The sequence below is a fragment of the Staurois parvus genome, unplaced genomic scaffold, assembly GCF_062004578.1.
Source record: "Staurois parvus isolate SC_StPar_1 unplaced genomic scaffold, SC_StPar_1.0 ptg000154l, whole genome shotgun sequence".
In the NCBI taxonomy this organism is placed as follows: Eukaryota; Metazoa; Chordata; class Amphibia; order Anura; family Ranidae; genus Staurois; species Staurois parvus.
The window spans coordinates 10865861-10878688 of NW_028317950.1; the positions used below are offsets into that span (position 1 = coordinate 10865861).

The 12828-nt window shown below is 41.8% G+C and overlaps 1 protein-coding gene across 2 annotated transcripts in view; it reads left to right on the top strand.

The window, feature by feature from the left end:
* The window catches only part of RABL6 (RAB, member RAS oncogene family like 6), an 82743-nt gene that overhangs the window by 13762 nt on the left and 56153 nt on the right, over positions 1-12828 (top strand). For both annotated transcript variants that reach the window (XM_089675044.1, XM_089675045.1), the window contains exons 3-6: positions 5551-5685; positions 7374-7421; positions 12234-12289; positions 12617-12708. In XM_089675044.1, the coding sequence (XP_089531170.1) occupies positions 5551-5685; positions 7374-7421; positions 12234-12289; positions 12617-12708 (331 nt within the window). The remainder of the gene's footprint in view (positions 1-5550; positions 5686-7373; positions 7422-12233; positions 12290-12616; positions 12709-12828) is intronic.

The following is a 12828-nucleotide window of genomic DNA, read 5'->3' on the forward strand; positions in this document are numbered from 1 at the left end:
ACACCCCTCACATTTTTGTAAATATTTTATTATATCTTTTCATGTGACAACACTGAAGAAATGACACTTTGCTACAATGTAAAGTAGTGAGTGTACAGCTTGTATAACAGTGTAAATTTGCTGTCCCCTCAAAATAACTCAACACACAGCCATTAATGTCTAAATCACTGGCAACAAAAGTGAGTACACCCTTAAGTGAAAATGTCTAAATTGGGCCCAAAGTGTCAATATTTTGTGTGGCCACCATTATTTTCCAGCACTGCCTTAACCCTCTTGGGCATGGAGTTCACCAGAGCTTCACAGGTTGCCACTGGAGTCCTCTTCCACTCCTCCATGACGACATCACAGAGCTGGTGGATGTTTGAGACCTTGCGCTCCTCCACCTTCCGTATGAGAATGTCCCACAGATGCTCAATAGGTTTAGGTCTGGAGACATGCTTGGCTAGTTCATCACTTTTACCCTCAGCTTCTTTATCAACGCAGTAGTCGTCTTGGAGGTGTGTTTTGGATCATTATCATGTTGGAATACTACCCTGCTTCTCAGTCTCTGAAGGGAGGGGATCATGCTCTGTTTCAGTATGTCACAGTACATATTGGCTTTCATGGTTCCCTCAATGTACTGTAGCTCCCCAATGCCGGCAGCACTCATGCAGCCTCAGACCATGGCACTCCCACCACCATGCTTGACTGTAGGCAAGACACACTTGTCTTTGTACTCCTCACCTGGTTGCCGCCACACATTCATGACACCATCTGAACCAAATAAGTTTATCTTGGTCTCATCAAACCACAGGATATGGTTTCAGTAATTCATGTCCTTAGTCTGCTTGTCTTCAGCAAACTGTTTGTGGGCTTTCTTGTGTATCATCTTTAGAAGAGACTTCCTTCTGGGACGACAGCCATGCAGACTAATTTGATGCAGTGTGTGGTGTATGGTCTGAGCACTGACAAGCTGACCCCCCACTGGACTTTTTGCAAATACACCTGGACCAGCAGTTTGACCCTTAGCACCATCAAGGGTCAGGTCACAGTGTTTGAGATCTTGTTCCACAGACCTGGCTTTTCTTGATTAACACCTTTGTACCGGGTGTTTCCCATGTTGGCTCCCCCCTATTCACTCCCCTGCGACTCAATGGGATTTGAATCTGGTTCTCTTGGCACTTCAAAAACTGTCTTTGAACCTGTTTCTCTCTCACTCCACTGGTTATGTTTCTTGTTGCCATCATCTTTCCAAAGCAGGTGTCTGAGCTGGTGGCCTTCTAGTAAAGAACCCTTTCTGGGCTTACACAAGGGCCTGGTGGTGTTGAGGCCCAGAACATCCTTCTTACCTAAAGAAGTTTGTGCCTTTCACCTCAACCAGCACATCGTTCTTCTTTTTGTCCAGCCCCAGTTTAGATGCAGATCTCCCTTAACTGCCTGGTTGTAGTTTGTACTTTGTGAGGTTACCTCACAGCTACCATTGACATTCCTGATGGTCTCCGCAAGGTGGACTCTCGTTCCATTATTTCTTGGTGGCTCGTTCAAGCTTTGGGGTCTGTTTACTAAAGCTGGAGTGTGTGAAATCGGGCTCACTGTTCACTTCTGTTCACATAGAAACCATCATTCACGAAAATCAGCCTCCAGGTTTTATTGCCAAAGCTCAATTGAACAAGCTGAGGTTAGAAGCTGATTGGTTTCTATGCAGAAGTGAGCCTAATTTTGCACTCTGCAGTGTTTAGTCTTAAAGAGAAGACTGTGGAACCTAAGGGGTTACTCCTCTGCATTGTGTAAAAAGGATGTATTTTAATGATTTTTATTAACTTTTTATTAAACTATTTAACAAAGGAAAACTAGAGCAAAAGACACGCCCGTGCAGGGGCTATCAATGGCACATAAAAAATAAAGAGAACAGTACATTAACACCAACAATGTAAAAGGCGTGCCCACATAGGTGCCATTAAAGGTACCTAAAATACAAAACAGTGATATAACACCAACAAGATACCAGTCAAAGGCAAATATCTACCGCCTCACAGATTCAAACAGAAAAGAAAGAGAAAAAAGGAGTAAATAAGGAAAAAGAAAACAAGACCTGAAGTAGGAATCCGGGAACGCCAATACCGTACAGCATCATGAACCCAGACTAGTCAGGGGGGAGCATGGGAAAAGTATATGCCAACCACGGCTCCCATCTTTTCAAGAATTTCCGTTGGGAGTAATTATTGATACTCGACAACTGTTCATTAAGCATTAGAGTGGTCATACGGTCCCGCACCCCCTGAAGAGGGACAGACGGGCTTTTCCAAGCCTAAGCATTTGTTCTAGTGGCCAACAAAAACAAATAGGAAACCAACTTCTGCTGATGGGCCCACAAGTCCGGTATGGGACAATGAAGCAAATCATACCAAGCCTCTTGGTGTATGGAGAGATGGAACAATGTGTAAAGAAGGCCAAATACACAAGACCAAAAACCAATCAGTCTTGGGCATGACTACCATATATGCAACACATCTCAACGATGGTCACAACCCCGAAAGCAGTGATCACTATAAGCAGGGTTCGCCTGGGCTATTCGGGCCAAGACCCAATACCAACAAAACAGTACTTTGCCGCCTCCAGCGTGGCTGTATTGAACGAACATTTAGTTATAAACAACCAGGCCCTGTTCCAGTCCTCCAAGTCACGCTCCCACTGGGCAATATGATAGGGAGGTACGTATTCAGTGCCTATTCAGGGATGCATAAAGTAGGGAAACAAGGGCCGGAGTTCCCCGACGCTGTTGGCAAAGGCAGATTTCTGATACGGGAAAGTGAAATTGCCCTGCAGTGAGGTCAGCCACTGCCCCAATTGAAGATAAAATAAAAAAATATTCCACCTGAGGAACTTCCTGTGACTCCCAAAGAGAGCTCCAAGTGGGGAAGGTCCGAGAAGGTAAAAGTGTCGCACTTGGTAAAAAGGATGTTTGATCCTGTCTGCTCTGATTCTCCCCTTCTACTACTGTCCCCAATCCATCTGCTGATAGAACAGAGCCTTGGGGGCAAGCGGCATATACTCAGTTTGGTGTATATTGCTAGAGAGTTTTCTTTCTTGGGAGAGTGCATGTGATCAGCACAGGGCCAATCAGCACTGTCCAGACAAAGAGTCAGGGGTTATGCAGCCTCATAGGACAATCATGGGAGGATGAAAACTCCTCCTACAAGCTTTAACCAGTGCTCTGCTGGGAAGTCACAAGACTGCTCTAACTGCTGATGAGAGAAGGTATTTAGCAGGTTATATTTATTAAAATAATTGCATTTCCTTCTGTATACTGTGTTAGACCAGATATAGTGAATACAGGGTCCTGGGTTTAGTAACACTTTAAAGTGATATTAAAGGCTTAGTTTTTCCTTTTTTAAAAAAAAAAATAACACATCATACTTACCTGCTGTGTGCAGTGGTTTTGCACAGAACATCCCAGATCCTCCTCTTTTTAGGTCCCCTGCCGGCACCCCTGGCCCTTCCCTCCTGTCAGGTGCCCCCACAGCAAGCAGCTTGCTAATGGGGCACCTGTTGCTCGGTGTGTCCATGCGACCTAACCTGTGTCCCCCACTGTGCTTTGGAAAAATGGCGCCCGTGCACTGCGCATGCGCAGATGCCCTGATCCTATAAATAGACTGTGTTAAGATGTCCAACGATAGGCACACCCCTTTTGATAACGTGCTATTGCACGAAACACGTTGAGGAGCCCTAACGTCGTGATGCCACGCTGCCGGAGCCAAACAGAGGTCCTTTGGCCATTTTGGAAAGTGGCTTGTACAGCCACCTGGAGGAATTTCTATGTTATGATTATTTATTGATGTGCACTTTATTTCCTCAATGTTTAAGGATATTTTGGAGGACTTTTAATTGTTTTTTAAAGAAGTTTTATCCACAATAAATTTAATTACTTTTAAATACTACACTATAAGCCTTTTTTATATATGGCTTGCCTCTGAGCCAATTTGCTTGTGGAGACCCCAAAGGAAGAGTGGCTACACAAGAGGCTGGTGTCCGGATGTAGGATCCTTTACTCCTGGCTGGCTGACTGATTCATTTAAAGGGGGAACCCGCACAGATTTCATGTTTAATGCACAAATTCCATGTGCATCTGGAGAGTGCGCATTTTATAACATTGGTGCACGGAGTCACAGAACGAGGACTTATTGATGAAGTTGGATTTCACTATCTGCTTATGCCGACCCTTTCGAGTCAAGAATTCACGCTTTTGCACGCACAATTAGACTGTATTTCTATATCTTCAATTGGTGTAACATCACCGTATACTTATTTATGTGGAGTAACTTTGTTTTATCTGATTGATTTTTAGTGCTGCACCTGTTTATCTATATTTGCTTACACTGGGTTTTTAGGATATCCTATGTCGGTGCACATTGCTGCTGGATACTGATTTATTTATTTATAATCGTATTTATAATTTTTTAATCTTATCTATGTAAATATTTGGAGCACTCCGTATGCATACGTTTAATTTTTAGGTTTTATACCTTCATGCATAAAATGCATGAAGGTAAAAAACCTTGAGCCTTTACAACCACTTTAATGGATCAGGTGCAACCCTATCCTGTCAAGACTTCACTAGATTTATCAGAGCCTCTCTACTGTTTCTCAGATTGGCATGGCTACCACCTATTCAACTGTTCATATGTTCTCCAAGTTCTACAGGTCAGTGTTTAGGCTTCATCTGATGCCAGCTTCGGCTACTGTGTCATTCAAGCGGCTCATTGAGCTGCAGGCAGTCCCCAGTCCTGTTATATGTGTGTGTGTTTTGATTTTGTTTTTTTCCTGGTCCTGTTGACATTTTCTTTACTTTTGTCCACCCCTTAATTAGACTGCTATTGGACATGCTGACAATAAATTACTTCCTTTGTCCCAAAATAAATTGAAAAAAAAAAGGAAGATTTTATGACGAGTACAATAATGCCATTTTTTTCTAAGGACACAGTTCATGGAATGCTGGAAGTAGTGGGATTTATCTTGGACCAGAATTTTTTGTTTGCCATTGTCCATTCCTCCTGTAGGCAGAGACTTCCTGTGTCACTAAATCGACTTCATGAAAAATGATTTTACAGTGAGGGTTAGGGTTAGCTACTTGCTTTGCTTAACGTGGGGCATTTTAAATATGTGACGGGTTCCATTTACCTTTTTAAAAAGATTATATTTTATTATGTAACACAATAAATATAGAAGTGTGTGTGATTACACCTAAATGTCCCACAACCTAACCTCCTAGTAAACACCAGTGACTGGTTTGAGAATGCATATGTTTGTGTATATGTATGTATCTGAAATAGAAATAATAATAATAATAAACAACAATAAAAAATAAATGATATAGATATATATATTTATATCTATATATATATATATATCTATATATATATATCTATATATATATATATATATATACATACACACACACACACACAATAAATATATATATATATATATATATATGTGTGTGTGTGTCTGTGAACTGAACTCTGCTTTCCTTGGAATGTTGGGTGTGCAATCATTGTTTCTCTTGTTTTGTAGTGAAAATAGTTATTCGGGGGGACAGGAACACCGGAAAGACCACTCTATGGCATCGGCTGCAGGGAAAGAAGTTTGTAGAGGAATATATTCCCACTCAGGAGATCCAGGTCACCAGCATACATTGGAATTATAAGAGTAAGTGCTGTGTCCTGCCTGTCTTGTGATGTCTCGTGATGTGACTTGTCATGTGTTCCTTTAGTGGACTCTAGTATGAGTTACATTAATTTGGTAACTGTTTCATCACCTCTCTTCATCTGTCTGGCTCAATTAATTTGGATCTTTTTCCAGTTTTAGTTTTTCTTTTGCCTCTCTCTCGCCTTGTATTTCTACCGCCCTCCAGCGCACACACTTCTTTTTCACACACTTTGTTCTTTTATTTTTTTTCTCTCTCTTTTTCTTTTATGCCACTCTTTTTTTTGTTTTTCACTGTCTTGCCTCTTTTCTTTTTCCTTTTCCTTTGATTTTTGCCATCTTTTGTCCTCCCACAGTTTTTTTTTGTCTCTAGTTTATCTCCCCTGGCCACAGGCAAGGACTTGTCTTTCCCGTTCTGTGTCCTCATTGTCTTCATATAATTTACAGTTGGATTACATACCCTGGTATTGTTTTACGCCCCCTCCCTCTATGCATTTTTCCTGTGTCCTGTCTGCAATCACCATTACACTGAGCCCCTATGGCTCATCCTCCCACGCACTGACTGAATGATGTGACAGGGCTTATTCAAGCATGTCTGATCACAGAGCTACAGATCCACATAGTCTGCAGTGACTAGAGATGGCACAGGGTGGTCATTTGTTCTATAATGAATGTATTTGTTAAGCTACCATGTCCATGGATAATTATCAGTTTTATAAAGAGCACTGTTACAGTATAAGCATTCATAATCGCCACTGACTTCATGTAAAACCATTGTTTCTACTGTGTTTTTTTTTTTTTCTTTTTTTTGCTGTTAATGTCTGAAACAGATGAAGCCAACAAGCAACTTTAATTTTTGCATGGATTGATGCATCCCTTTTTAAGGAGATGAAAACTCATATCTGAATGATATTCAGTTTGCTGAAACACTCTGTATCATAAAATTACTATTTTTTTTTCTCTCCACAAAATTTTTTCCTTATTTTTATCATCCTTTCTTGCATTTTGGTGCTCCCAATCTCTTGCAACCATGTCCGGTCTACATGCACTCAGTTCATTGATGGCTCTATGGCAACTCTCAGGCCTGGTTTCCTGATAGTGACATTAGTTGACCGTGCTTGCACAGCCTGCATCAACACAGCTGCTTGTAGTCTTCACCAGAACCACAATTGGGAGACAGGAACAGAATGCTTTCACCCTATAACAGAAAGTGCCTGAATAAGGACCTTCTTTACAGAATCACCAGATATTATTTTATTGGAAGCTGCACATAGATTGTATTGACTGCACCTTTGAAAACTACATTTTACATGTTAAAACTTGTAAAAGGTTTTAGCCCTGGTTCACATATGAGCGGGTGGTGCCACTGCGGATCTGCACAAAAAATCCGTGCAGCCACCCACACAGAAGAATGCAGATCCGCGGGCAGGTGCCATTAATTCTAATGGCACGCCACCCGCACTGGAAATTGCAACCACACTGGGAACCGAGGTTCCCGTGCAGGCTGCGGTTTCCAAAGAAGTGCAGGGACTTCCTTTCTGCGTGTCCCCGGGCACGGGAGTCAATTCAAATGAATGGGCTCTTGTTCCCGCACAAAACGCGGCCCGCAGGAACGTGGATATGTGAACCAGGGGTAAGTGATTTGGTTTACTTAGTTTGTTTTCTTATACTCTCTGCCTTTATTTTTTCAGCCACTGATGACATAGTGAAAGTAGAGGTTTGGGATGTGGTCGATAAAGGTGAGTTCATCTGTCACCAGGTAACATGCTTATTTTTGGGTAATAAGGTTTATCTAAAGTGCCCATACTAGGGAAAGTAACAGGTTGACTTTATAGCAGAACAGGCAGATTAAAGGGTAAGTTCACCTTTGGGCACATGTTACATGTTCAGCTCGTTTTCATGGTGGAACGTGTAACATGCTCCCATTGCTGCAGCCTCTCCCTGTTCTGCCACCTTTAGTGACAGCGAGCCAGGGATCTTCTCCCCGAACTTGCTGTCATAATTTAAAAAAAACACGTCTTGGCTCTTCCTGGCCTTGTCATTCATTCACAGAGGTCTGTGAATGTGAAAACTACAACTACCATCAGCCTTCACGGCTGACAGTTTGTAGTTTCCAGTGGACTACCAGAGCGCTGGTGAGCACTCTAGGTAGTTCATTTATGGTTCCTATCATTGTGTAACTGCCTGCCCGTACGAGGTATGAGCAGACAGCTTGCACTGTCAGTCTGCAGGAGTCTTGGATTGCACTCATGATCTGCTGATCGTGGGTGCAATGCTTTACAGACTCTTAATAATAATAACAATAACAAAAAAAAATAATCATGATGAATAGCAATAGATATAACATGAGCGGTCTACACTTTTAAGGCTCCATGTACACTGCAGCTGATAAACTCACGTTTAGGAGCTTTTCTGCATTTTTTTTCAGCAGCCCCTGACCTCTCCCTAATGTTTTCCTATGTGTCCATGTACACTATGTCATTTACAGTCATTTTTTGAACGCACCAAACTGGCATTCAAGAGTAGATTTTATCAGCGTTTCAAACGCCAAATGCTTGTAAACGTGGCTAACCGTGTTTATAAGTGTGTGCATTTAGATTTTTTTTTTAACTCTTCCATTTCCAGATGCTGTCCAGAGCCTTTTTTCATCATGAAAAATGCATGCAAAGTATTTTCCCGGTACTCAAATGGACCTGGTACACCATACTTTGATATATGTAATATGTAATGCAGGCCATAGACGGGTTGAAAACCGGCTGTTTAAAAAGAAAAAAAAAACGAAAAATCGGTCGTTCAATAGGCCGACGTTACCACCAACGGTAGAAAAAATTGGCCGATTTTCAACCCGTCTACGGCCAGCATTTAATTACTTCTGTGCCCTGCAGAGAGCTCCGCTATTATATTTGACATGAAAAAGTATTGCGGTTGCAACATTGTATCTATTTGTATCCATTTCAGATTCAGATGTTTTTATTGGGATACAAATAGATACATTGTTGCAACCGCAATATTTTTTCATGTCAAATATAATAGCGGACTGGAATTCTTCTTTTTCTTCTTCTTTTCTTCTTTTCTTTCTTCTTCTTGCAGGTCACTGCTCATGCATAGATTTTTTTATCGGTAAAACGATCGGCCGATTTGCCCATCATTGCCGGGAAAATCGGCCGTTTTTTTCCCAACTTTACTGATAAAAAAAAAATGTGCCAAAACCCCGAAAAACGGCCGACCAATTAACCCACTAACGGTGTGAAGATCGGCCAATTTTTTATTTTTCTCGGCCCGAAAAATTGGCCAATTTTCGACTCGTCTATGGCCTGCATTAGACACTGCTGCAATAATCTCTACACAGAAATGAGCTGGAACACATCCAAACACCACAAAAAAAAAGCTAATCTCAACAAATACTGCTCTCTCTGCTTCTGCTCTCTCTATTTCTCTCAAAATGTCTGAAATAGTTAATTTTTTACTGTTTTTCAGTGCATTCTGGGCATTTTGGAAGGTCTCCTGAGGTTATCTTTAAAAAATTCTTCTAAACGCAAACGCGCATAAACGCGGCAAAACAAACGTTTTTTAACCTACGTTTCCAGCAGTCAGTTCAGAAGTGTCCAGTGTACTTGGAGCCTAAAAGTTCGTAGTTTTCCACCAACTGGTGATGAAAAGTGCAACAAATCCTAAACAGTCAGTGAGATGTTTTCCTCTGGGTCAAATAGCTCACAGCTTCACTCCTCCACCTTTAATCAGAGTAGCAGATCAATCAGCCTTTGTGCTCCGTGAAGAACATCTGCTCAGGATACAACACTCACTGCAAGCAAATGCCTGTCATATTACTAATAGGCAAATAGCACTTTTATTCGACCATCCATTTAGGTGGATCCATCCAATGTCTTCCTTCTCCACAGCGGAACCTTAAAACCCTAAAAGTTCAAGATAAGGGAACAAGCAACACAGATAGCGTAATCCCATTTAACAAATTTATTGCTTTTTCTTTCCCATTAAAAACTCACAAACATAAAAAGAATGATCGCTTATCACAATCCCATTTCGTGAGACGTCAGACCTCCGCCATCACAGTAATGCATGCAGTATCTCACCACCATGTCAATCCACGCACTGATGTTACTTCCTTCACGCCATATAGCCACGTCCCTAACGTTTCGTCCTTACGACTTCTGCTGAACGGTGGTGGTCCATTATTTAGAATTGACCTCCTTTTGGTATTTAACACTTTATACTCCCATGCCCTTTTTTTTTATACCTGAAAAAAAAGATGTGCATTTATTTCGTTTTTTAAAAAAAAGGTGAATTCCTTGCTCATGTTCTTTTGATGACACAGTCTGGCACTGCAGCCAAGCAAAAGCCTAATATTTTTGTTTATGGGGAAATACAAGCCATTACAACAGTAATCAATGACGACAGTGGAGGGGGGTCAAGCATAGCCTTTGGGCTCTGCCAGGGTATGCTTGAAGGAGACTTATTCTGCCTGCTGTAATGGGAACCTAATATGCTGCCTACTATGAAAAGATATTTTTAGAGTAAGGTGACAGTAATTTCTGTCTTAAAATAAAAAAAAATGTCATCTTACCTGCTCTATGCAATGATATTGCACAGAGCTGTCCCTTGCCTCCTTTTTGGTAGTCTCCCACTGGTACTGTCACTCCTCCTTACTCTTGGTGCCTCCTTAGCAAGCCGGGTGCTAAAGGGGCACCTGTGCACGGGTGCTTATAAGCCAGACTGTGTACGTCCATAGACAAAGCACTGGTAGGCCAAGCCCTGCTTCCTCCTCACAGGAGTTTGACTGACAGCTGCAGGAGCCTATGGCTCCCACTGCTCTTAGTGTCTCCTGTGAGATCAGGAAGTGAGGTTAGCGGTGCTGCAGACAGGACAACACTGGAGCAGTGGGAGGAGTCAGGTAAGGAGGTAGGGGGGATGTAGAACATGTAGCGAGGCTTTTCTTACCTTTATGCAGAGAATGCATTAAGGTAGAAAACGTTTTAAGCTTAGAACCACTTATTAAATTTCTACAGGGAGCTCTCGGTGACTTTTGTTCTGTCAGAATCCTCACTTCCAGGTTCGCGCATGCATGCCACCATCTCTATTCAATCTTTTGAAAGTACAAGACTGGCGAGGGAACAGTAAAACAAGGAATCCATTTTTCAAAACATATTTCTCATTATTAACCGCTTCCAGTCCCCCCATAGGAGAAATACTGCTACAGGGCGTCACGGGTGTGCAAAATCATATATATATATATATATATATATATATATATATATATATATATATATATATTTGATTTAGCATTCCCGGGTAGGGGGCGCTAGCCCTACCCGCACCGCCATTCACGGCCATCAGTCACTGGGTCCCGGCCGGTAACTACTCACCGGCGCCTGGTGATTTTCAAAGATCTCCGATGGGGAGGAAGACTGTTTTGTTTATGAACAGTCCTCCTCCCTGTCAGCTCTGCAACACTGCTCTGGATGGCTGTTAACCCTTTGATTGCTCATGTTAACCCCTTCCTGCCCAGTGCTATTAGTACAGTGCTGATCGCTGCCATTACTAGTAAAAAAAAAAAAAAATTCCAGTATATATACCACCATTTGTAAACGCTATAACTTTCACATAAACCAATTAATTTACATGTATTGGGATTTTTTTAGCAAAGACATGTAGCAGAATACATTTTGGTGTAAATTTATGACGAAATTTGATTATTTTTAAATTTTTTTACTGGACATGTTTAAAGCGAAGCTCCACCCAAAAGGGGAAGTTCCACTTTAAGAACTGCTCTCCCGCTCCCCATTAAGGATTGGCACCTTTCGAGGGCGGGGGGGGAGCGGGTACCCAAATTTGACAGGTGCCCGCTCCCACTTCCGGTCCGATTGCCTAGGCAATTGGAAGCAGAAGGTGCCCTCCCTGTGGTCTTTTTGGGACACGTGACAGGTCCCAAAAGACTACAGGACCATTCATGAAGCGCAGCACTTCTCGTGCATGCTAAGTGGGTACCCGACTCTGAAGCCACAAGCTGTCACAGCCGGATGCCCACCCTTAAGATGCCGGCCTCCTACAATACAGGACGGCTGGTGAAACGGGCTGTGGGGGACACAGGGGACCGAGGGACAGGTAAGTATTTTTTAAAAGTCAGCAGCTACAGTTTTTGTAGCTGCTGACTTTTATTTTTTGACAGGGTGAGTGGAACTCCACTTTAATAGCAAAAAGTCAAAAATACTGTTTTTTTTTTTTTTTTTTTTCAATTTTTTTTTTATAGCGCAAAAAATAAAAAAACGCACAGGCAATCAAATACCACCGAAAGAAAGCTCAATTTGTGGGAAAAAAGAGGACGTAAATTCCATTTGGGAGCAGCGTTGCATGACCGCGCAATTGTCAGTTAAAGTAACGCAGCACTGTAATGCAAAAAATGGCCTGGTTAGGAAGGGGGGTAAATCCTCAGGAGGGCAAGTGGTTAATAAGGTGGAGCTGTATAGAAAATTAGTATGATATAGATGTCTTCTGTAATTGTCAAAGGGTTTATTTATTTTGTTTTTATTGTCCAGGAAAAGGCAAGAAGCGAGGAGAAGGTGGACTGAAGTTGGAAAATGAGCCTCAAGAGGTGAGTTCAAGGTATCAGTTTTCAGTTTATATCCACTGGAGACAAAAAAAATAAATACTTTGCAAAAGAGCAGCTGATAATTTTTACAGATCTGACCATCAAGGTACCTGCCTGTGCAGAGCATGTGATATCCAGGGCTTGTGTAACTGTGTCTTGCAGCCTGCTGTCCTGCAGCTATTATCAGTTTCTGATATATGAAAGGGAACAGGACCTTTAACAATGATTGGTAGAATAAAAGTAACTTGACTTGGACTACTGTCACGTATCCTACAGTTGAAAAAGGCAAGTGTATGTAAAGGTCAATGGTTTGTTCTTTTCTCTATCTAGGGGGACGGTGACCTGGCACTGGATGCAGAGTTTTTGGATGTTTACAAGAACTGCAATGGGGTGATCATGATGTTTGACATTACCAAGCAGTGGTATGTATATCAATAAGTAATTCTCTGTCTTTATCCTTCACCCCTCTCTCTTTTGCAAATACTTTACTAAAGGCGAATATACTGTGCAGTTGCTCTGATCTGCTGACTTCCATCATCCAA